The sequence below is a fragment of the Chrysemys picta genome, chromosome 3, assembly GCF_011386835.1.
Source record: "Chrysemys picta bellii isolate R12L10 chromosome 3, ASM1138683v2, whole genome shotgun sequence".
Classification (NCBI taxonomy): Eukaryota; Metazoa; Chordata; order Testudines; family Emydidae; genus Chrysemys; species Chrysemys picta.
Genome location: NC_088793.1, coordinates 142,771,046 through 142,796,870, shown reverse-complemented (window position 1 = coordinate 142,796,870; position 25,825 = coordinate 142,771,046). Strand labels below are relative to the sequence as shown.

Genomic DNA, 25,825 nt, shown 5'->3' with positions numbered 1-25,825 from the left:
CTGAGTAGGGGATTTGAGAATCTCTGTGGCAGCTAAAAGTTAGAGTTAGGCACCTAAAGTGGCATTGAGATGGCCAAGTCCTTTTTTTTGGATCTACCCCATATCACTTCTGAATATGGGACTTAGGCTCCTGAATCACTTACATGCTTTTGAAAATTTCCCCCTTAATCTCATCTAAATGCTGGCTCCTTAGCCCATTTCCATGTAATAAATAATTTAACACTTTGCATAACCTGCATATGTCCACCATGTCTGTGTTCAATCCATTGCTGAGCACAAAATATCACATCAGTGAAGTGCCGTATACACAGAACCCAAATAAAATGTGTAAACTCTAGGTGAAAATGTGTGTTACTAATACTTGCTGAATAATTTGTAAGGCAGTGATCAGGAATAGAAAGTTGCTGTCATGTACCATTCTGTCAAGGTAGATGCTCAAGCCAACCAATTGAGAAAAGTATAAGACGCTTTAGTGCTTGTGGTGAAAGCTCCAGATTCATCAGTGCCAATGGAGATATTAAGCCACTTGTCACTTCATGGTAGCTGGAGCTGTTATACTGGGGAATTTTTTTTTTTTTTTTTTTTTTTAACCACCGGCAAAAGCAACGAAGGGAGAAATCACATTAACTCTGCATGAAGCTTCATAGGACTCAAAGGGGTTTTATCTACAACCACTGCACATCCTAGACTCATATTTTAGATCTAGGCATAGATCATACAATCCGAGTTAATGAGATCCATGACCTTCATGAATTTGTAGTTCGTTTTCCAACAATGTCCAAGAATAACATACAAAGTGAACATTTTTTTCCTGACTATGCAAGACAGCAAGAGCCGATCATATGTCTGTCAGGCAGGATTTCTTGGCTCAAGCCAGCAAATTCATAAGAATTCATTGGGATGCCATGACAGGCGCTCTCATTAAAGAAAAGGACACTGCCATGTCCTACAACACAATGAAAGTATGTATCTGAAGATGGGAGATGATGGAAAATAATGAGGTACACATTGCAAGTTATTTTTTCCCTTCAATTCAGTTGCGGATGTGTGAAATTAACCATGTTGACAGAGATAGATACACATGCAAGACTGGAAGAAAGCTAAATATTGTGCCAGTATTTAAAAAGGGTAAACAGGATAACTGAAGGCCTGTCACTCTGACATTTAGGTGAAGTTATATAATTGAGTTGCTGATAAGGGACCCTATTAATCAAGACTTAAAAGGAGAGTAATATAATTAATGCTAATCAACATGGATTTATGGAAACTAGATCCTGTCAAACTAACTTTAATCTAAAAATATCAATTGCATTAATAAATAAAAAATAATAAATTAATGGAGATATCCTATCTCCTAGAACTGGAAGGGACCTTGAAAGGTCATTGAGTCCAGCCCCCTGCCTTCACTAGCAGGACCAAGTATTGATTTTGCCCCAGATCCCTAAGTAGCCCCCTCAAGGATTGAACTCACAACCCTGAGTTTAGCAGGCCAATGCTCAAACCACTGAGCTATCCCTCCCCCCAATGTAATACTTTGACTTGGTACCACACAATATTTTGATTTAAAAACTAGAAAGATATCAAATTAACATTGAAATTAACATTCAATGCTGGCTGACAAGTCTCAAATTTTAATTGTAAGCAGGTGAGTTTCTTGTGGGGTCCCATAGAGATCAGTTCTTAGCCCGATGCTGTTTAACATTTTATCAATGACTTGAAGAAACCAAAATCACTGATAAATTGGGGGAGTGGTAAATGAAGAGGATAGGTCACTCATTCAGAGCAATCTGGATTGTTTGTTAAACTGGATGCAAGTGAACAAAGAGTATTAATACTGCTAAACGTAAATGTAGGAATCTAGGAATAAACAATGTAGGCTATATTTGCGGGGGGGGGGGGGAATGTCTATCCTGGGAAGCAGTGACTGAAATCGATTGGGGGGGGGAGTGGATAATCAGCTGAAAATGAGCTCCCCCTGCACCACTCTGGCCCAATGAGCTAATGCAATCCTTGGCTAATGCAACCCTTTGCATAAAGAGGGGAATCTGCGTAGGAGTTGAGAGGTTCTATTAGCTTTGTATTTGGCTCTCATTTGAGTTCTTCTGGGAATACTGTGTCCTGTTCTGATGTCAACAATTCAAGAAGGATGTTGCTAAACTGGAGGGAGTTTAGAGTAGAGCCATGAGAATGATCAATAAGGCATGTTTTCTAACCCAAGTCAAAAGCTAAATTGTTAGATTCAAGGAGTTCAATCTAAGAGAAGGTTAAGGGGTGACTTGATTACAGTCTGTAAGTATCTACATGAAGAACAGAAATTTCATAATGGGCTCTTCAAACTAGCAGAGAAAAACAAAACATGATCCAATGGCTGGAAGTTGAAGCTAGACAAATTCAGAGTGGAAGTAAGGTATACATTTTTAACAGAAAGAATAATTAACCATTGGAACAATTTATCAGGAATTGTAATGTCACAACTGATTGTTTTTAAAGCAAGAATGGATGTTTTTCTAAGAGATATGCTCTAGAAATTATTTTTAGGAAATTCTATGGCCTCTGTTATAAAGGAGGTGAGATTAGATGACCAAAGATTCCAAGGCTAGAAGGAACTAGTTTATCTGTACATATATATCTGGGGTGTGTGTGTGTGTGTAATCCTACTTCTAGATATATCACATTAAGAAACTGATAAGTCACCTCTAAGTTTCCACTGTCTTCAGTAATGGGAAGACAGTGGAAACAGAATTTAAAGCAATGCTTTCAAGAGGCAGCCCTGGTCACTTCTAATGCAGCCTTTTGGATCAATGTTTCAAAGTAAACTGAAAGGCAATAATATCCTGCCATGATCCCACTGGACACTAAACCAAATTATTTCTTTGCCTACTGAAAGATATTTAATCCATTCATCACAGCTTCACACCATTGCATTGATTATGAGAGTATTTTATACAAGTTTCCTCGCAGGACAAAGGCACTAAAACATGAAGATGAAAGCTACATGGTGTGTGATATATCCAGTTAAGACACCAATAGAGAAGTGAAACCTAGACTATGATTTCACTGCCAATAAAAATGTGTTTTGTGTGTTTGTTTTACATTGGGATAACTAATGTGTTTTAGCAATCCTGCTATAAAATCCTCTTGGAGACAAGGCACAGTCAACGCTATATCCACCCGTGCAAGTTTGACCTCACTGAGCTACATTACAGTCAAAACTATAGAGCCTCGTCTCTGCCGGGGCTGTATACGGAGATAGCTAATATGCGTTAGTTACTCCACTGTGGAAAAAAAAAAGATTGGCAGTGAAAACAGGTATGGTCATAGCCTGCCATAACCAGTGTGACAGAAAAGTGGGGTTTTCAAATGCACATAAGTGACCTAGAAGCACAAGACCCACTTCTTTGCAGAGAGAAAAAAAAAGTTTCCAGCCAATGAATTTAAGATGGGGGACTGTATTTTGGAAAGCAATGACTCAAAAGCAAGTAGGAGCCACTGTGCTTAACTAAAAGAACACAGATTCTCAGAATGACGTGGTGGCTAAGAAAGCAAGTGTAGTGCTCCAATGTATAAATATGGGGCTATGAAGCAGAAGTACAATGGTATTACCATGAGATACAGCATGAGTGAAATCATTAGTGCAATAGTATGTCTAATTTTTGATGTCCACAAGCTGGACAGGAGTTTAGAAGACAGCAGTAAGAAAGATTCAAGGTCGGGAATCTGCTTGACAATTAGATACTCACACCGGGGTATTTAATTAGACATTAGATACCCAGGCCAGCTTACTTGGGCTTGGGCTCAGGGGCTGTTTAATTGTAATGTAGATGTTTGGGCTCAGGCAACAGCTTGAGCCCTGGGACCCTGCAAGGTAAGAGGGTGTATTTTTAATTGAAGTATAGACATACCGTAAGGAAACAAATCTGTTTTGTTTAACAAAGTGAGCATCAGGTTCCGATCCACAGAGATTTAGGCACCTAACTCTGGGCTTTAAACACGTGAACCCCAGATTTAGGCACCATTGTAATCCACAAAACCCTCACTTAACAGCTGCCAAACTTACTAGGTGCTCATGTGTTCACTGTACAAGTCTCCTAGCTGCCTAAGGGCATGTCTATATGGGGAGTTACTCAACTTGCGATGCTCTAAGGTTGTAGATCTACAGTGCTCTAGTGTGACACACACACGCACACACACACAGTGTGTGGACCCTGCTGATCAGTGTTTAAAACAGCAGCAGGTCAATGCACACTATGAAATGTTTAACATGCAGCAGCAGGGTCCTCAAGGACCAGTTAGTGCACAACACACTAAACTGCTGTAGATTTACATCTCAGCTTGCTGTGCACTAACTTTCCACATAGACAAGTCCTAAGTTTTTGCCTCTGGGAACTTACACTGTTATCTCAGGCAGGCATATGGATGCCTAAGCCCCAGTGTAAATCTTCAAACCAGGGAAAGATAGGCAGAGCCATCCCCAGGGTATGGTGAATCGGGGTGACTGCCCCAGGCCCTGCACTTTGTGTGGCTCCGCAGGAAGCGGGCGGAAAGGTGAGGCAGGCAGGGTGGACGCAGCAAGCGGCAGGCAGGCAGGGGAGGAAGGAGGAGCCACCCTACCAGAACCTCCCCCCCAGCACGTCCTGCCTGCCCGTGGACCCCGCTGATCAGCACCTCTCCCTCCCTCTCAGCACCTACTGCGGATCAGATGTTTCGCCCACAGCGTCAGGAGGCATGGAGGGTAGGGGGGAGAAAGGGAGTGGAGTGAAGGTGCAGCGCACTTGGGGGAGGGGGCGGAACTGGGCAGGGAAGGGGTGGAGTGGGGGTGGGACCTGGAGAACTGGGAGGAGCACCCCCCAGCAGTCAGGACCCCCCTATGTCCCAGGCCCTGCATCCCCTTAGGGCTGGCGCTGAAGATTGGGTCCAATAAAAAGGGAATGCCTATCTTGCAGGCATGTTCAGCGTACACTTAACGCCATACAACCCGGCTGGAGGGAAGGAGGAAGTAGCGGTGGGCTCCCTTGTAGCCTTTAGTTCAGTACTCACTTGGGAGGTGGGAGAGCCTGTTTCAATTCCCTCCCCTCGTGCCCACATCTGCCTGATGTGGGAAAGATTTGAACAGGGGTTCCCAACTCTTAAGTGAGAGTGCCATACTGACTGGGCTATAGAATATTCGGTGGGACTCTCTAGTTGAAGCCATTCTGCTTGGTATCAGATAATTAAAGTATTAATTTTATCCAGAGACCAAGTGAGAGGTAGGATATTAACATGGGTTTCCTTTTCCTCACCAGGCAGAGAATAGAATTGAACTGGGGTCTCCCACATCCTGCAACACTCAAGTCCTTTTGTGGAGCTGGCCCTGAGTACCTACCTCCAGGAGGGGATTTCCAATACTTAAGAGCCCTTTAATCCACCCCGTAAAGCCATAACAAGATGAAGCAGCTGAATCTAGACAAAGTAAGACTAGCAATAAAGGTGCAATTTTTTTAAGTGTGGAGGATTCTCCATCACTTGAGGTCTTTAAATCAAGACCGCATGTCTTTCCAAGCAATATGCTCTAGCTCAACCAGAAGTTATGGGCTTGATGCAGGAACCACTCTGAAATTCTATAGCCTGTGTTCTGCAAGAGGTGGTCAAAGTAGATTATAATGCTCCCTTCTCATCTTGGGGTGAAAAGAAAAAAAATTCTGTGGCACTATGAACTGACAGCTATTGAATAGAGCTTTAGAAATCTGGGACTGCCTACTGGGTGCTAGCAAATATTTCAGTTTTACAGTACCTCTAAAGTAACAAAAGGAGGATGAAGATTATGAATGATGCTTCAAAATGAGATATTCACACATTAATAGCTTGAAGGAAAAAACTCTGCCTTCAGAAAGAGTTATGGAAGCACAGGCTTCTTTCCTTCTAGCTCTCGGCTTCGGCGTGTTTCCTTTCCAAACTATTATAAATTTAAACATTTTAACTGAGCTTTTGTTATTATCCAGACCATTTGTAATGTTTCAACTGGAATTAGCACAGCTGCTAATGTGAAGGGATGAGGATTATCTTTGCTGGCTTTAAAAAATACAAGTGGCAAAGGATTATCACAAAGGAAGAGAATGATGCTCAAAACTGAAAAAAAAAAAAAAAAATCAGAAGCTTGAAAAGACAACCTGCCTTGAGAAAGTATTATAGAGCTCCAGAGTTTTCCTTGTAGCTACCCATTCGGATTATTTCCTTTTGAAACTCTGTCAGCCTAGTGTGTCTTAAAAGACTATATAAGACAACACTGGACAAAGTGGTATTTTGTAAGTAATGAATATCGCTGTAAAATTAACTCCATATTTTTCCTCAGTTTACTGTTCCAAAGGTTATTGCTATTTTTTTAGAAATATAGATACAAATATGTGTTGTAAGCAGCTCTGACAAAGAGCTCTGTATTCTGTGATACTTGAGAACATAGCATATTACAAATTAATCATTAGTCTGCAATGTTTTGTTAGATTTTAAAAAATGATAGTATTTTATACTAAACAAAAATTCATCTCAACATCGTTAGCTTGCAGCTTTTTTTCCTGTTTTATTCAAACCACTAAGGGAATAAATATGGAAAATAATATGGCCTCTAAGAGGCACCTGCCAGGGAGAGCAGCTTGAACTGAGACATGGTTGACATTTTTCAAAGGTTCTTTTGCTGGGGGGAGGGTGGGAAGGGGGAAAGAGAAAAAAGTGGCCTTTTCCTCAAATCAAATTTGGCCAAACCCCCCCCCCCCCCCCCCAAAAAAAAAGTGTTGAGGTTTCTCTTTCATTAAATATTTTGTGCTGTTTCAGAGATTTTTCTCCAGAACCACAAAGGCAAGAGGTCATAGCCAGATTCTACCTGTCTGGAGACAGTAGGCAGGCAATTGGTTCTTAGCCCTACACTATTTAACATTTTTATTAATGACCTGGAAAAAACTAAAATCCTCATTGATAAAGTTTGCAGAGGACACAAAAATTGGGGGTGGGGGGGTGGGGGGAGTGGTAAATAATGAAGAGGACAAGTCAATGATACAGAGACACCTAGATTATTTGATAAGTTTGGTACAAGCAAATAATGTGTTTGAATACAGCTAAACTTAAAATGTATAGCTCTATGAACAAAGAACGTAGACCATAGTTCCAGGATTGGGGACTATTGTGGAAGCAGTGACTCTGAAAAAGATTTGGGGGTTGTGGTGGATAACCAGCTGAAGATGAGCTCGGTGTGACACTGTGGCCAAAAAAGCTAATGCAATCTTGGATGCCTAACCAGGGGAATCTCTAATAAGAGTTGCAAGCTATTTTTACCTCTGTATTTGGCACTGGTACAACCACTGATGGAATACTCCATTTTTGGTGTCCACAATTCAAGAAGGATGTTGATAAATTGGAGAGTGTTCAAAGAAGAGCCACAAGAATGATTAAATTATGAGAAACCATGCCTCATAGTGACTGAGTTCCTTGAGTCTATTTAGCTTAACAAAGAGAAGATTAAAGGGTTATTTGATTATAGTCTATGTACCTACACATGGAATATTTAGTAATGAGCACTTCAATCTACCAGAGAAAAAGTATAGCACAATCCAGTATCTGGAAATTGAAGCTAGACCAATTCAGACTGGCATACATTTCCAACAGTGGGTGATTAACCATTGGAATAATTTACCAAGGGTCATGGTGGATTCTTCATCCCTGACAACTTTTAAGTCAAGGTTGGATATTTTTCTAAAAGACTGCTCTAGGAATTATTTTGGGGGAGTTTTATGGCCTGTCTTATACAGGAGTTCAGACCAGATGATCACAGTGGATGAATCCAGAAAGTTTTGGAAAGAGAGTAAGAAGGGATCTCTGATTATATGGAAAAAATCATGAAAAGAGGAACAACAGGAGAATAAAAGGAGACCCTGAGAACATGGAACAAATTAACTGTTCTATTCTAGAGACTGATTCAAAACCCCATTTCAGAACAACCAGAATCTTTCCATTGGCTTAAATGGGCTTTGCATCACGTCCCAAATTGCTAAATATTATTACATAGATTTTAATTCTGTGAACAGAACACACAACCTTCTTTGTCCCCCACAGTATTAGGAATTACCCCAAAGGCATAGTAGTAAAGTTTAGTGCTTTCATTAAGATTATTTTATTTTAAAAGCTAGTAAATTAGATGCTGTCATGGTCTTATAGCCAGTTATTTTAGTAGAAAAATAGGATAAGTAACTGAGGAAATGTGGCAATGTGGATTTGGCGGGGAGTGGGGGAGAGAAGATGGGAAGTTCTTTATATCCTTTCAAGAATAAACTTTGTATTACATATCAAGTCCTTTGATCTATAGGAGGCCCGGACGATCAACACATGGGAAGAAACTAAGGAGGAGCATGTGGAAAACCTCTGGAGACAGGCAAGACAAAAAGAAAATGAGCCTCAAAAGAAAACCAGGGAGCCAGCCCATCAGATGCTGAAAGGAATGAGGACGAGGAGAGGACAAGGAGATACAGGATTCAATAAAATGTCTGACTGTGTCAAAATTCGTGAGTCAGAATATAAGACTAATTTGGTATTTGAGGAAAACATCAACACTGCAAACAGGAATCAGTAAGTCTTGTACAAACTAACTTCCGGGGGGGGGGGGGGGGGGGGGGGCGGGGGAGGAAACCAGGCTAAGATTTCTTATATTTACTAAGCTGCACCAACAAAAAAAGAGCAGTATTTCTTATGTATGAAAATTGTGTAGTAAACACTCGGTTATTTATCTTAGAGTACTGCCACCCATCACCATAGTATCTGGGCACTTTCAACATACCATCAGAAACAATGAAGTCCCTAGTGGACTTCATAGAGTCTCTAGTCCTTCTCCCTGTTTCAGGGTAAACACTTGGCTGGAGCACCTGTTTTTGTTTGCGTTTAATTCTATGAGTTTACTTTTGTTTGGGTTTTTAGATTGATATGTTTCAGGGGTTTTTGGAGGAGTTATTGTTTGGGTTGAAGGCATGCCAAGGTTGTGGTTGTCACTCTTATGGTGGAGAGGTCCTTACAATATTTAGAATGACACTGGAACCATCATTAGATTAAATGACTGATTATACAAGTGAGATTGTAATTCTACACAAAGATGTAAGATAATCAGTGATTCCTTTTTGTAATATATTAAAGGGGGGGGTCAATATTAAAGTGATAACCATGTTGTCATTTCACATTATTAAAGTGAAATTAAGAAGATACCCGAGGAGGATAATATGGAATTGTAAGAGGGAAAAAAAAATCGGAAACCAGTGCAGATGTGGATGTGAGGGACATAGGACATTTTAATCCTACAAGATATGAATACACACAGGCACAAAGTTATTGGAGCAAAGTTACAGATCAAATCAGGATGTAGCTACGAGGAACCATTAGCACTCCCAGTTTGTTGTGTGGCATTTCCAGGACTTTTTTTTTTTTTTTTTAGTAGCCTCACAGTTCCTTTTAGCTGGAAATGGGAAAAAATATTTTTATATATATCTATATCTATCTATATATACACACACATACACACACAATGTGTTAGCAGGTGGTAAACTAAAATTTGGGATGAGTGGCAATGGAGAAATTAACATATCAAATTAAAATGCAAAAAATTGAGAGATGAAATTAATGATACCTGAAAATTCACAAAGGGGAAGGTAATTAAGGTGCATAATGGAGGTTGATTGTGAAAATCTCCAGTAAAGAGGATTTATCAACAGCAGTAAGAGGTACAGAAAGCATAAATGACAACCTATCCTTGGGGGAGAGGGGGGTGGGAAGATAGGAAGTGAACTTGAGATTTTATCCAAGGACTATAACCAGAGCAATACCTAATAAACCACAAGGAAGTGAAAATTACTTTAGAATACCTTCATGACCCTCTGTAATGAAAAGTATTGCATTGAATCATTACTGTAGAAATGCTGGATAACTTAAAATTAAAATGAGAATAAAACATTTTTTAAAAGATGTCACATAAAAATCTTTGTGACCCTCTGTTGCTTTTTATAAAAATCTTTGGATTTGAACACTGACATAATTAATCAATGTTTAAAAAAAAAAAACACTCCTCAAAGTCTAAAAATGAAAGGAGGCGAGAAGTAACTTACAGAAAACCTTGGGTAAAGAGGCCACTAATCATGATACTATAGCAGGGTAAGGGAACATCTCTCCACAATTTACAGTAACTACATACAAATATAGTTTTGGAAGCATGATTCCTCCTTGCCAAAATAACATGGTTTACTGGATAGTGGAATTGTGCCAGGACTGAAATACCTATATAATGAGAACTTCTTAAAACACAACAGTATCTACTTCTGATGTATAGAGACAACTGACTTTGTGGAGGGGAAAAAAAAATAGAGGAAAGAGGATATGTTTTGGAGAAGTTGTAGACAAAATGGAAGAAGGGGAATGTGGGCGGGGGAGAAATGACTTTAGGGTAAGCAGTCTTTCCTCTCATTCTTTTCTATTAACAGTAATAAACAAACTACATTTAAATGTTGGTGTGGGGCTATATCACCTCAGCTCTCACTAACTAAGCAGTTAATTAATTCTGGTCAGTAATTGGATGGGTGTTCCTCAAGGAAAACTAGGTCACCTCAGAAAGCAGCAGTAAGAGTTAGTACTCACCCAATGACCCAGCATGATGCTAAGGCAACACATTACTGAAGATGTCATCTGTTGTGTTTAGAGTCACACTATTACAAAGTTGGAAGGCAAATCAGAGGAAGACCCACTATTCCTTTTATGGAGTTTAGTTCCACAGCCTTGAGATCTGCAATGTTTTCAAGCTGAGGAAACCAGATTAGACCCACTAAGGCACCCTAGCATGGTATCAAGGTACAACCATTACATCATCAAAACAGTTCATTCGTGGATCACATGCTACCTAGTAGTAACAGCTTGAGAGACTTGTGACCCAGTAGCGTTTAAGAGATGATTAACCAATTTATGTGCGGCACAAACAGCTAGATTTATGTCTAATCCAAAGGAAAGGTCCAGACCACTTGCAGTCAGTAAAGACAGTTTTCCATTTCTTTCTCGTCCATGTAGTTTCAGTTGGATAGGCCAACCTTAGAAAAATAAGATTCAATGAGCTTTCTTGAATCCAACCTTTTGTTTCTACCCTAATTGAGATTTCTCCCCTGTATAATAAAATTACATGTGTTACAAATTAAGCTAAGCGCCAGTAAATGGCATCTGTTTGAACAAAAGGAAGAGATTATAGATCAGACAATGGATGCCACTAAACAGTCAGGCTTTGGTAAAACTGTTTTACTTTTACCTTTACATTTACCTTTTCTGTTTTCAAAAACTGCATCTTACCTCAAGGTCTCTTAAATAACCTTGAATGCCTTATGAAGCTGCAAATTGTGCCAGACACCTGCAAACTTCCTAGAGAGAGTTCATTACAAAATGTTCTCAGTCATTTGCTTTTTATGGGTCAGGCACATTTAGTGTGCATTAGGTTTAGGGGCATACTCGTAACATAGCTCTTTTCTCCACAGGTAATGTCAACAGATGGATAAGGAAACCAGAATTTATAGGAGCTAGTTGGTTTGCCAGTCTAGAAATTCCTGCCATTAGGGTAAAATGGAAACACAATTTCAGGCACCTTATACTCTAATGTAAAAATTTAGAATGTGTGTTACACTTGGAAATGTTAAGTTTAAAAATAATGCAGAGTATAATATGTTTGCTAAGAAACTAATATGCAGTTTTCAAAAAAAAATTCCTTATGAGTTTTCTGTGTGTTACTGTGCTGTTTAGTAAGGTACCCCATCTCAAGCTGATTATTCTTTCCTCCTTTCCCACCCCTATCCCTTTCTCTTTAATAAGCTCAAGAAGTTCTTTGTTCGCGAACTTCCATGAGAAGTGATTAGGAAAACAGTCTTCCACTGCTCCCCCTCTAGGTGATGTAGCAGAACTGGCTGTTTTTGCCAGAGCCCAAATCAGCCATAAGGATAAGATTCTAAGCATCTACAAAAGGTATTAAAAACAAGAAAAAGTGATTTTGTTGCAGAGATGACTTATTCTTATCTGAAGATAGATATTTAACTTTAACAGTGTTTCTTCTTTTCATTACTAATTTTGTAAAGGAAAGTTTCCTACTCAGTAAATTCTACAAAGCCCTTGGATAGGTTAGTCTCTTTCCTAGAAGCAGGCAGAACATAATTTTGCCATATAGTGACACCATCAAGAAAAGAGGTAGAGAGACTGTTAGTATTTCATAACAGCATTGATCTCATAAAACTGCTAGCATCTATATAGCTCTTTCCATGCTCTGTATACCCTTTGACAGGCATATTCAGATTTTGGGGTTTGGTTCAGGGCCAGCTCTATTTAAAAAATAAAAAAAAAATAAAAAAAAATTCTATTCTTCTAGAAATCAATCCTGCAAAGACTTCCACCCAAGCTTAACTCCATGCACAGTGAAGTCACTGGGACTACTCAGGGGCATGAAGTTAACTTCCTGCAAGAGTTTAAGCAAAATGGGGTGTGTGCACATGTACACTAAGGGAGCTTGATGCTAGGACCACACACAGTATTGCCAGCTCTCAAGCATTCAAATATGTCAAATGTGTCTTTAAAATCACCAGATTTCAAAACATTTTCAGTTCTCCTTATTTGCTCATTTGAGTTTTGAACCTACAGGGCTCACATTTTCAAGTGTTCATCTACAGCCATCTTCTTAGTGGATGCCCAATATGCCTCAGGTGGCACGTGACCAGCAGGATTCATAACCAAAGTTGGTCCACTGGTTGCATCATTAGCTTCCCCAGCTTGGGCTAGCTACTGATGGGGAGTGCGACATGAACGTTGGCCCATACCTTCCATCTACAGCCATGAGGGCTAGAAACTTGCTTTCTTCAAAAGTGAAAGCCAAGATTCCCTCATAATGACAGTACTCTAGAAGATTAGAGTCTTGGGATATTTGGCTTTTCTTAAAAGTCAGGAGAGTTGGCCACACCACCATAGCCATGTGCATTCAATGGAATTCAGAGGCCACTTAGACATTAGATTTCAAAACAGTCAATTTGAGGAAGCTGAAAGATATATTGAGTTTGATATAACAGAAAAAATGTTAAAGTCAATGATTGTTAAGCAGTCTGGAGAATCCTAATGGATACTGACACAGGCTACAGTTTCACAGGCATGGAAAAATGCAGTCAATTAGAAGTGAAATATGTGGCATGAAGGACTACTGAAAAAATCCAGTGGAAAGGGAGATGAGGGGAGGGGATCAAACAAGACTATTGACAGCAAGTTAAGGCTTGCAGGGAAAGATAAAGGCAGCATAATAACTAATTGCTAGCTATAGCGGCCAAGAGGAGTCAAAAAGTATTTAATTATATGAAAGGGAAATGGAGCAAAGTCAGTCAGGGATGGCGGGGGGAGGAGGAATCCTCTGCTCAGTTACATGGGTACCACTTTCCCTCAAATTAATGGGATTTACACTGGGGTAACAGAATTTCACCCTGAGTATCTATAAAGTTTCCCTGGCAATGAGGTCTAGGGTCTCCCAAGGGAAACAGTGGAAACTCCTTTGCTTGAGTTAATTATTAAGAAAGAAAGAATACACTGAGGAGACATCTTAAATCACCAGAACAGATAAAATAACCTAGACTTTTCCCATCACTAATTCCTATTAATCTGTGATCCAGAATACTAGCAGAATTCTCCCCAAAGAATTTATCAGTCAGAATATCCAGTTTCAATATCTGATGGGGAAAGAAAACTACTAAACATAATGGGCCTGATGGGGCTATGCTGATTATTACCACCAGCTGAGAATTTCTCCCCCCCTGAAATAAATTTTAAAATCATCCATAAATATATCAGCACAGACTGACACCCATGTATGGGCTAAACAATGAAAGGAGTGTCTAGGAGCATCCCTTGTTCTTTACATCATTCAAGCAAGGGCCTCTTGCAATTGCAGTCTCCATGCTTGGGTAAGCCCAGGAACCGATGTTCCCTCAGTACACCTTTGGGGGCACCGATCTCAAAGGGTATGGAGGCAAGGCCATGGAGCAGGAGCAGTCCTCCAGCATGCTGGACCTTTAATGAGTATCTCAAGCCTATTTTGGGATGTAGTAGAAGAGTTATCCATAAGCCATCCAAAACAGCCTTCCTTGGCAAACTTATTTCATTTTTAACTGTACATCTTGTTTTAAAGCTGGTTCTGTTTGACCTTTTCCATATTATTATGTTGACCTATGACCCTGTTTTTATTTGTAAATTTGATATTTCATCCTTTTTCTCTCTCTCAGAAAAAAAATATTGGTAAAGACATTATGAAGTACAATGCTGATAGGTTTAACGCTCGTTAGATTGAAACATGCTGGGGAGCAAGTAAAAAAAAAAACCAAATAAATAATTGGGTTGCTAGGCTTTTTTACTATAGAAAAGTCGGTTATTAGTGAGAGGCCTGGCGTGGTAGGCTTTAGTTAACTAAAAATCAAGTCTTTGGCAAAGTTAGTGCAGGCCTGAGGACTTATCCCCAATCCCCAATTAACTCATCTTCTCATTCTGTGTAAAGAAGTGCCCACAGAAGGAGGTGTACTCTGCAAGCTTGCAAAAGTTCTCTTAGGGGGACAGTGTGGGGCAATTTGCAATACTTTATCTAGTAATTAGGCAGTTAATAAAGCATATGTCACTGCAGTATAAAAAAATTGATTGACAACTGCTTAGGTCAGTGACCAGAAGTACAGTTATGGATACCTGGAATACCACATAGGTAGGGGCAGGAATAAAGTTTATGATAAGGAAAAGGGTCATATATGGACATCCATATGGTTACATAAAGAATGGGATTTGACTTTGTTCCCTAAATGTTGGATGTGTGAAGTTCCTGATACAGTGCCAGCTCATTTGTGAAAAGAACAAGATCTTGGTTTTCCATAGGTCTTCAGAATGCGAGTGCATTTCAAGTCTTAAGAACTCAATCTCTGTTTTGTGTATAGGTATTAATGAACGGACTTATTTCACCATTAAGTGAGGCTTATATTTACATTCATTATCACCATTACCACCACAATGAACAAGAAACTTGTGTAGCCACCTGAAAGGAGAGCTAAAATATTAATAATCCTCATACATACTTACAATTATTGATCAAGCTACTTTGGTGTCCCAATCAGGATTGGTGTGAAATGCAGTCCAGACTTGAGTCCTCCAAGACAAAGCTGGTTAAATGCAAGAGACTTCTGGGTCATCCAAGACAACCTGGTTCTCTGGGCAGTCTATCAGTTAAGCACTAACCTGAAAGATTAGTAGTAAGTAGTTTGTAACACTATTTCTTTGTGAAGGTGAGAGAAAGAAACAGGGAACTTCCCCAGGTGGGATCAGCTATGTTTGGCTGTTACACTTGTCACCTCAGTGAGGCCTGGTCTACACTAGGCGTTTATGTCGAAGTTAGCGCCGTTACATCGAATTAACCCTGCACCCGTCCACACTGCGATGCTATTTAGTTCGACATAGAGGTCTCTTTAATTCGACTTCTGTACTCCTCCCCGACGAGGGGAGTAGCGCTAAATTCGACATGGCCATGTCGAATTAGGCTAGGTGTGGAAATCGATGCTAATAGCTCCGGGAGCTATCCCACAGTGCACCACTCTGTTGACGCTCTGGACAGCAGTGCGAGCTCGGATGCTCTGACCAGCCACACAGGAAAAGCCCCGGGAAAATTTGAATTTGAATTCCTTTTCCTGTCTGGCCAGTTTGAATCTCATTTCCTGTCTGGACATCGTGGCGAGCACAGCAGCACTGGCAACGATGCAGAGCTCTCCAGCAGTGATGGCCGTGCAGTCTGTGAATAGAAAGAGAGCCCCAGCATGGACTGATCGTGAAGTCTTGGATCTCATCGCTGTGTGGGGCGATGAGTCCGTGCTTTCCGAGCTGCGATCCAAAAGAAGGAATGCAAAGATCTACGAGAAGATCTCTAAAGACATGGCAGAGAGAGGATACAGCCGGGATGCAACGCAGTGCCGCGTGAAAATCAAGGAGCTGAGACAAGGCTACCAGAAGACCAAAGAGGCAAACGGACGCTCCGGATCCCATCCCCAGACATCCCGTTTCTACGAGACACTGCATTCCATCCTCGGTGCGGCCGCCACCACTACCCCACCAGTGACCGTGGACTCTGAGGATGGGATACTGTCCACGGCCGGTTCCTCGGACATGTTAGGGGACGGGGAAGATGAGGAAGGAGATGAGGAGGGCGAGGCAGTCGGCAGCTCTCACAACGCTGATTTCCCCGACAGCCAGGATCTCTTCATCACCCTTACAGAGATCCCCTACGAAGCGTCCCCAGCCGTTACCCCGGACACAGAATCTGGTGAAGGATCAGCCAGTAAGTGTTGTAAACATCTAAACATTTATTTTTAACAAAACAGGAATATTAACAATTAAAAGAATGGGTTGTTCATGATTAGTGTGCCCTAGGCGCTTAACGGTTTAGTAATGGGCAGTGCAAGTTTTGAAAAGAAATCTAGCAATGTCCGGTTTTCAGTGATTGTCCTGCACAAGCCGCTCTACTGTTTATTCCCTGCTACTGCAGCTACAGTAAAATGCGGTCTATATGTCCGGGGATAGAGCAGTAATCCTCCTGGGACATCTCGATGAAGCTCTCCTGGAGGTAATTTGAAAGGCGTTGCATGAGGTTCTTGGGGAGAGCGGCCTTATTGGGTCCTCCGAAGTACGACACGTTGCCGCGCCACGAGATTATCAAGTACTCGGGGATCATTGCTCTGCACAGCAGGGCGGCATACGGCCCTGGTCTTTGGAGGCTTTCCCGGAGCATTCTCTCTTTGTCGCTCTCGGAGATCCTCATCAGGGTGATGTCGGCCATGGTGACCTGCTTTTAATTAGGTAGGGGAATGTTAGTGTTGGGACTGCTTTCCCGTTCCTTTACAGAACTGTAACCGCTGGTTTGCAGCCACGCGGTGGAGGCGGGAGAGGGGCAGCCGAAAGGGATCGTTCCCGGGGACAGCCGCGAGGGGGTGGGACAGGGGCAGAGTTCCCGCTTGCCGGATTGCTGGCAGCAGGGACTGACATTGCTTTAAATGTGAAATGAGGCCAGTGGTAATATAAAAGTTTTAAACTGCCACAAGTGTACGGCTTACCATGTCTGCCTGCAACAGAAATTCCGTTGTGCTGCCTCGCTTCTCAAATGTGCTGTTCAAGACCCCAGGCACTGAATGCGAAGGCCGAGAATTCGACCTTGTGCTGAGTGCGCATGTGAAAGGTGCTGTGCATGGTCTTGTTCACAGAGAAAGACTATGTTCTTTGTTCACAACTACATTTATCTTTCTGAGGAATTCACTCCCTTTTTCCCATTCCCACAGCCACATCTGCGACTGTCTCACAACCTAGCCTGGAATCACACTCCCAGAGGCTAGCGCGGATTAGGCGTAGGAAGAAGAGGACACGGGAGGACATGTTCTCTGAGCTTATGGCCTCTTCCCAAGCCCAGGCAGCACAGCAGACCCAGTGGCGGGAGAACTTGACCCGAATGCACCAAGCCAACATGGATCGGGAGGAGAGGTGGCGGCAGGAAGACCAGCAGGCGACTCAAACGCTGCTTGGACTACTGAGGGAGCAAACGGACACGCTCCGGCGCCTTGTGGATGTTCTGCAGGAACGGAGGCAGGAGGACAGAGCCCCGCTGCAGTCCATCTCTAACCGCCCTCCCCCGCCACCAAGTCCCATACCCACCTCACCCAAAGTGCAAAGAAGGAGAGGCGGCAGAGTCCCTGCTAAGTCTCACTCCACCCCTGCAGAGAGCTCTAGTAGCAGAAGGCTCTCATTTCCCAAAATTTGAAAAGTTCTTTCCTTCCCGCCTGACACAAGCCCACGTCCAAGTTTGACCTCCCAATGCCATGTGTAGTTGATAATAAAAAATTCGTTTCTGTTAACTACTGTTTCAATCATGTTCTTTTGGAGGAGGAGGGGAAAGGGGGTTGGTAATTGGACAGGACAGTCTCCTTTGGCAGGGTACATAGTCGGGAGCAGGCACAGCAGCAGGGCACATACACAGTGCAGTGATGCAGTGACTAGTTACCCCGGTTAGTCTGGGAGGTTGTTTTGATGTAATGTTGGGGGGGGTGGGTTGCTCTGTGACTTTGTGGCGGGGGAGGGCAGTTACAGATCTTAAGCGCCGGTCCTTAGGCAGGATCACAGAGCCACACAGCATGGGATCTGTAACCGTCCTCCCCCTGCCACAAAGTCACATAGACCCCCCATACACACAGTCCCGATCAGGAGGGGTGACAGGCTCCGTTGAAACAAGCATCCCACCGCAGCGGAGCCTGTCAATCCTTGAGTTTAGAAGCTGCATTCGCGTCACAACACTACACCCGCTCCGCACCACAGTCTGCGTCCCAGTTTTAAAAAATTCCCGCGAAAACAGTATTAAAGAAAACGGTGTGCTTTAACAAAGTAGAACTATTTTTATTTCTACACGTGTGTTGGAGGGGGGGTGAAGGGGGTATGTAACTGGATAGGATAGTCAACATTAACTGGGTAAAGAAACGGGGGCAGGTTTAGCTTCTCAGTACACAAACTATAAAGTCACAGGTTACCCTGCTCACTCAGGAACTTTGCTTTCAAAGCCTCCCGGATGCACAGCGCTTCCCGCTGGTCTCTTCTAATCGCCCGGCTGTCTGGCTGTGAGTAATCACCAGCCAGGCTATTTTCCTCAACCTCCCACCCCGCCATAAAGGTCTCCCCCTTGCTCTCACAGAGATTGTGGAGCACACAGCAAGCTGCTATAACAATGGGGATATTGGTTTCGCTGAGATCACAGCGAGTCAGTAAGCTTCTCCATCTCCCCTTGAGACGGCCAAAAGCACACTCCACCACCATTCTGCACTTGCTCAGCCGGTAGTTGAAGAGTTCTTTTTCAGTGTCCAGGGCGCCAGTATAGGGCTTCATGAGCCAGGGCATTAGCGGGTAGGCTGGGTCCCCGAGGATGACTATAGGCATCTCCACATCCCCAACAGTTATTTTGTGGTCCGGGAAGTAAATACCTTGTTGCAGCCGTCTAAACAGACCAGAGTTCCTGAAAACACGAGCGTCATGAACCTTGCCCGGCCATCCCACGTAGATGTTGGTAAAACGTCCCCTGTGGTCCACCAGTGCTTGCAGCACCATGGAAAAGTAGCCCTTTTGGTTAATGTACTGGGTGGCCTGGTGGTCCGGTGCCAGGATAGGGATGTGAGTTCCATCTATGGCCCCACTGCAGTTTGGGAATCCCATCGCTGCAAAGCCATCTATGATCGCCTCCACGTTTCCCAGGGTCACTACCTTTGGCAGCAGTACATCAACGATTGCCTTCGCTACTTGCATCACAACAACCCCCACGGTAGATTTGCCCACCCCAAACTGGTTCGCGACTGACCGGTAGCTGTCTGGCGTTGCAAGCTTCCAGAGGGCTATGGCCACTCGCTTCTGTACACTCAGTGCAGCTCGCAAGCGGGTGTCACTGCGCTTCAGGGCAGGGGACAGCAACTCACAAAGTTCCAGGAAAGTTCCCTTCCGCATGCGAAAGTTTCGCAGCCACTGGGATTCATCCCAGACCTGCAGCACTATGCGGTCCCACCACTCAGTGCTTGTTTCCCGTGCCCAGAATCGCCGTTCCACGGCATCAACATGACCCATTGCCACTGTGATGTCCTCGGCGCTGGGTCCCCTGCTTTCTGACAGGTCTGTGCTACTCTCAGACTTCAGGACATCACCGCGGTGCCGTAGCCTCCTCGCCTGACTTTTCTGCATCTGCCTCAGGGAAACCTTTATGATAAGCTGCGAGGCGTTGAGAGCGGCCACAACTGCAGCGATGGTCGCAGCGGGCTCCATGCTCGGAGTACAGTGGCGTCCGTGCTGTCAATGACTGGAAAAGCGCGCGAACTGATTTCCCGCCGGCGCTTTCAGGGAGGGAGGGCGGGAGTGATGGACGGATGACGACAGTTTCCCAAAAGCACCCTCGACTCATTTTGTTACCCAGAAGGCATTGCCGGCTACACCCAGAATTCCAATGGGCAGAGGGGACTGCGGGAACTGTGGGATAGCTGACCACAGTGCACCGCTTCGAATGTCGACGCTTTCACCGTTAGTGTGGACGCACAAAGTCGAATTACTGTCCTTAGTGTGGACACACACGTTCGACTTTGCAATATCGATTACAAAAATTCGATGCAAGTAAAATCGAACTACTCTCGTAGTGTGGACAAGGCCTGAGGTACAGCAATCAGACACTTTCACAGGTGGGAAAGGAACAGCTTCCAAGCACTTCCATGTGTTCTGGCCAATGCCCTTCAAGCACAGCGGGAAAGTGAGGGGAACGCCTAGGAGCTCACCATCATTCCTGTCCTAACTGACCAGAGACGGAGGTATAAGTTAGATAGTATATTTGTGTTCTTAGTAATTGGTGTATTCCTACATTTGTGTATGAATGCTCTTGTACTTATGTATAATTAATTTGAGGGGACCCTACAATCGGAGTGGTTCCAATAGGAGATAGAATAAATTGGTTAGGGAACAGTTGGCAAGAAGGAATGCCATCTGCTGATTTTAATAATCTATTATTAATAGAACCAAGTTATTTTGGCAAATCTTACAGGCATAGCTATTGCAAGCCAAAAAAATATACATTGGACACTTCGGCTAATAAGCTAAAAGAGGAAATTGATCAGCTCTATGAATTACAGCAGTAGTCAGATATTGAGAGGAAGTGTAATGACAGGAACGATGCAGCCAGGTGACTACAGTTGCCAGTTTGAATGTAGCATCAGTTGACAGGCTGCAGGAAACTAAAGGAGAGATACAGAGGGAGTCCGCTTGCTCTGGAGGAAGAAAAAGCAAGGGCCACCCAATGGCAGAGGCAATAGCCCAGGAATGCCAGAAAGCTAATAAATAAATTGTAGAGGAACTGGAAACACATGTTGGGGGTTTAGAGCAAGCCTGACATTTTAGAAGAGGAGGAGTTGCTGTGCATAAAGCATGAACTGCAACGTCAGACTAGAGGTCTGGGATTGCCACATTCTCCAGAGTCACTAGAGGAAACAGAATGAGCAGACTCTCCAAAACAGTTAGATATGTATCAATTAACCCGAGAGCAACCAGCAGCCACTCATGTTCCCCAATGGTAATGGCATGACCCCAAAAAGAACGGAAGGCCTTGGCAAAAAGGGCTCCTAAACCAAGCCCAATATCAGCCTGGCCTTGAAAGATCAGGAAAGCTCAACCCCACATTGTAGGGCCAGTTGGTGTCCTGCAGGAAAGAGAGCCTGTACACCTCCCCCCCGAGATGCCTGTTTTGTCACCAGGGCTGGAAATAATTCCCACTCCAGCTCCCTAAGCCTTAGCTGGGTCAACGACCCAGAGGGGTGTAACCTGGGTCCAGCACCCTAGAAACACAAGTCACACCTCTACATCCCATAGCAGCTGAGTAAAAGGGAGAGGCTGACGTACCCTTGGAGGCAGGAGAGAGGGGAGGAGTCCAGTAGGAGTGGTTACCAGACAACAGCTACAAATGACCTTCCAAGAGGCTGGCAATCAGACAGTGCAAGAGCTGCCTAAGCCAAGAGAGCCAAGGGGCCACAGGTACTCACATGCCCCCTGGGATGAGTGACTGCCCAGGTGGTAATGGAGGTGAAAATCAATCCACAGGAGGCCAGGCCCCTGGGGCAGAAGCCAGTGCCAAGGAGGGAGTGACAGTCATGATGGCTTGCGGAAGAATCCAAACCCCAAGAATAAGGAAACAGACTGCATGGGAAGAGCACTGTGCACAGGGTATGAATGATGAACAAATAAAAGAAGGAATAAGACAAGATGAAAGCTGTGAAAGGACATGAAAAGCAAGTAACTCTTGATTGCACTCTTAAATACAGAGCAAGAACTGACTGCATTGAATACATGTCACCCAGTACATGCAAAGTGCACGGGACCTCTTGCAAACTGTTATAGATAGGACAGAAGACATGACCCCGAGAAGGAGCTCAGCCACTTCAGAAGAGAGTATCCATGCCAGTGGGCAGAGACAGGGTAGTTTAAGCTCCCTTCAGTTATGGCTATTTGAGTCAAACAATGGCCAGGGTGCCATGCCACACACATCAGCACTGAGGGAGATGCCTCTCACTACTCTCAAGGAACCACCTCCCCCAATTCAGAGCACTGACCTCTGACACATGGCCACGCTGGAGGGACAGGCAATGAAGCAGACATGAAAAAGCCACGTTCGTTCAGAAAGTATGTAGGATATATATTATCCTATCAGAGGAAGACATATGGGGAAAGTGTTAGGGAGATCACCTTGGGATTTTGTGTGAGCACTGCATAGGACTGTGGATAAATGAGCCTTATCCCAGGAGTATAAAACTGGGGTATGCTCCCTTGAGGACACAGTTCAGCAGTTGCAGCAGATAATGCCCAATGCCCAGCATGCGTTGGTCATTTCACTTCTTGCAAGTCTTAAACAGCAGAAGGGGAAGTCACCCCATGCTTTCAATGAAAGATTAGAATCTGCTTGGGATATTAGCAATATGCCTGACCAACTTAATCAGTTAATTAGCTTGCTGGTCAGCAACTCCCTTCCAGTTCAAAACTGAATAGAGAGGTTTGTTAGCCCAGATTCTTCCACCACAGACAAAGTGCTAGCTTAAATGACCAAAGCAGTACAATTAGTGCAAGGAAGGTCAAGTTGAATTTTAAAAAGCAGGGTAAACAAAAGCCTCCTATTGCTGCAGCTGAAGCAGTAATCACCACCCCTCAGCAAGATCAGGAAAATACGCAGCCAAAACACAAAATTGCTGTAGCCACACAACAGGAAGAAGCAACCCCAGTTTTTCACCATGAAATCAGTCGCCTAGCAGATGATAGGTTTCCTGATTGGAGAGAAGAGGTTTTGAACAACAAACTCAAAACAAAGGGTATTATTTTGAGGAGCTCTTGGCATTACAGCAGGAGTTGTGCCAGATGGGAGAGAAGTTGGGGGTTAAGGCATCTAATTGCCTTTGTTGTGAGGAAGCCAGCCTAAGAGAGAGATAGGGTGACCAGACAGCAAATGTGAAAAATCGGGACAAGGGATGGGGGGCAATAGGAGCCTATATAAGAAAAAGACCCAAAAATCGGGACTGTCCCTATAAAATCAGGACATCTAATCACCCTAAAGAGAGAATAGATAGGAGGTTGTGACAGGCTCCAGGAGCGGCCAAAGAACGGTAGCCCCTGCTAACTATCCAGAGGAGGACATGGATTCCCAAGGTATTGGGTTACGGTCCTAGCCTTAGAAGCCAAGGAAAAGGATCCATATCCTTAAGAGGGAGATTCAGCGGATCAGCAACAACTGTTACATGCCCCACGCTGTCCTCTGGATAGATACGAACAATCACCCCCCTGTGCCAGCAGTGGTAAGGGGCTACCACCTGAACTTTTTGGTTGGCATAGGAGCTGCTGTCTGTATTATTCATGATCCAGACCCAAAGACATCATCTTTGTCATCAGGGAACACATTTGCTTTAGAGACCTTTGCCAGTAATCCTGACCAGAACCATTGCCAAGACAGATTGGAGACATGTACCAGGTTCATCCCTGTGCCTTAATATATTAGGCTTAGATTTTCTAGCACCTAATGGATGTATAATTGAATTGGCCAACTGATTGTTGTGTGTTACCCCTACACAGACGTTAGGTAAGAGGCCAATTATCATTCTGGATCCACGTGCCATAGCGGTGGTGAAGAAACCAGCCACATACAACCTGTCCATTTATACGTGAAGAAGAGCTGAGACTTGTGGTGGAGGCAAATGCTGCAGCATTTGCCAGTCATAAGCATGACAGAAGTAGGATGGCCACTGCAATATGTGGAGAAGAGAATGACCCTCCTCTACAAAAAAATATTTATTCCCACATGAGGCAAAGCCCTATACTGCAGCTGACATTACATCCCTTCTAGAACAAGGGGCAATTCAAAACATTATCAAATAGTTTCCTGACTGGCCAAATTGGGGGAGTGTGTCAGTTCCTGGCATCTCCTGACTGATTGTAAACTTGATCAAGTCACCTGCATGTGAAGCTACAGTTGCTACAATGCCAGATTTGCTCATATCATTTAATCCGGATTCTGCACTGTTGACATTAACAATGGGGTTTGGTCCCTTCCCCTTATGGAGAAATGCCAATATAAATTTGCTTTTACCTTTGGGGGGAATCAACACTACACCTGGAACAATTTGCCCTAAAGGTATCATAACTTGTTCTCAATTTTCCCATCTACAGATGAAACAAGCATTGTCTATCTTTTCTAACCTATTTGCCTTATTTCAGTACAGAACTGACATCTGCTTCGTGATAGCAACCCAAGAGTAGCATCTTGGAAGCCTGGCTGAAGTGTTGCATTAACCTGACTGAAGTTTCCTTCCTTAGCAACACCCTGTCTAGCGAAGGTCCTATATCACTGCAGCAAGAAGTAGACCTGATACAGTAGTTGGCAAGGGCAACCTACCTATCTACCCTTCGGTCCTTTCTAGGACTCACTGGGTACCTCTGGGATTTTATTCCCAACTACGCAATGATGGCCACTCCCCTATACAAGCTTTTAAAGAAAATGCCCATTGGAAATGGACAGACCACCATGCTGAGGCAGAAGCTGCCCTTAAGAAGTTGATGGCTAATGCTCCAGCATTAGCCAGACAGCCAATACTAAACCCTGTCACTTAGAAGTGTGGGTTAGTGATATTGCTGCGGCAGCAGTAGTGTCCCAAGGAGGACATGGGAAACTGTGCCCTATGCTCCCAGGAGAACTGTTGTATATACTTCCAGGAGAATACCACTGTAGACATTAAGTATTCACTGTGTGAGTGGTATCTGCCCACCACTAATAGTGCTATTAAATATTTTACCTTTTTGATTGGCTCAATCCACATCATATTACACCCCAGTCAGTTTCCTACTCTCAGATAGAACAGGAGTACTTGTGGCACCTTAGAGACTAACAAATTTATTAGAGCATGAGCTTTCGTGGGCTACAGCCCACTTCTTCGGATGCATATAGAGTGAAACATATATTGAGGAGAGAGATCTATATCTATAGAGAGAGAGAGAGAGAGATTTATATATATAAATGTTAGTCTCTAAGGTGCCACAAGTACTCCTGTTCTTTTTGAGGATACAGACTAACACGGCTGCTACTCTGATACTCTCAGATAGAGTCAAGGACGAACAAGTGTCAAACCCTCATCTGGCACACTGCTCACTTCTATTACAGGGATAAGATATTATGCTATCTCCCTTGCCTGCTAGCTTGTATATGAAGGGGAACCACATGAGTGCCCAGTATCTCCACTGACAAGATAACGGGAACCGTTAAGCTCCTGCCTTCCACTATTGATTTAAAAGAGAATGTTTTTGTGACTAGTTCAAGCTCCTATAAACAAGGTAAACCCTATCATGGGTTTGGGATTTATAAGTCAGCAAGTTAAAGTAGTATGGGCTGGATGAATGGACTATAAAGTGGACAGAAAGCTGGCTAGATTATTGAGCTCAACAGGTAGTGATCAATGGCTCCATGTCTAGCTGGCAGACAGAATCAAGCGGGGTGCCCCAAGGGTCAGTCCTGGGGCTGGTTTTGTTCAATATCTTCATTAATGATCTGGAGGATAGCATGGATTACACCCTCAGCAAGTTTGCAGATGACACTAAACTGGGAGGAGTGGTAGATACGCTGGAGGGTAGAGATAGGATACAGAGGGACTTAGACAAATTAGAGGATTGGGCCAAATTTAAAAAAAAAAAAAATCTGATGAGGTTCAACAAGGACAAG

At 43.4% G+C, this 25,825-nt stretch overlaps 1 protein-coding gene and 1 long non-coding RNA gene across 2 annotated transcripts in view; one reads left to right on the top strand and one right to left on the bottom strand.

Moving 5' to 3' along the window:
• LOC122173521 (uncharacterized) overlaps positions 1-15,249 on the bottom strand; it is a 58,406-nt gene extending 43,157 nt beyond the window's left edge. The window contains exons 1-2 of the long non-coding RNA XR_006174026.2: positions 15,115-15,249; positions 10,636-11,078 (exon numbers count right to left, since the gene is read on the bottom strand). This is a non-coding gene — a long non-coding RNA (uncharacterized LOC122173521). The remainder of the gene's footprint in view (positions 1-10,635; positions 11,079-15,114) is intronic.
• A 144-nt stretch (positions 15,250-15,393) lies between these two features.
• Positions 15,394-17,895, top strand: LOC135982442 (uncharacterized). Its single transcript, XM_065589195.1, has 2 exons — positions 15,394-16,360; positions 17,355-17,895. The coding sequence occupies exons 1-2, from the start codon at positions 15,784-15,786 to the stop codon at positions 17,828-17,830; spliced, it is 1,053 nt and encodes a 350-aa protein (XP_065445267.1). The 5' UTR covers positions 15,394-15,783; the 3' UTR covers positions 17,831-17,895.
• The last annotated feature ends 7,930 nt before the right edge of the window (positions 17,896-25,825 follow it).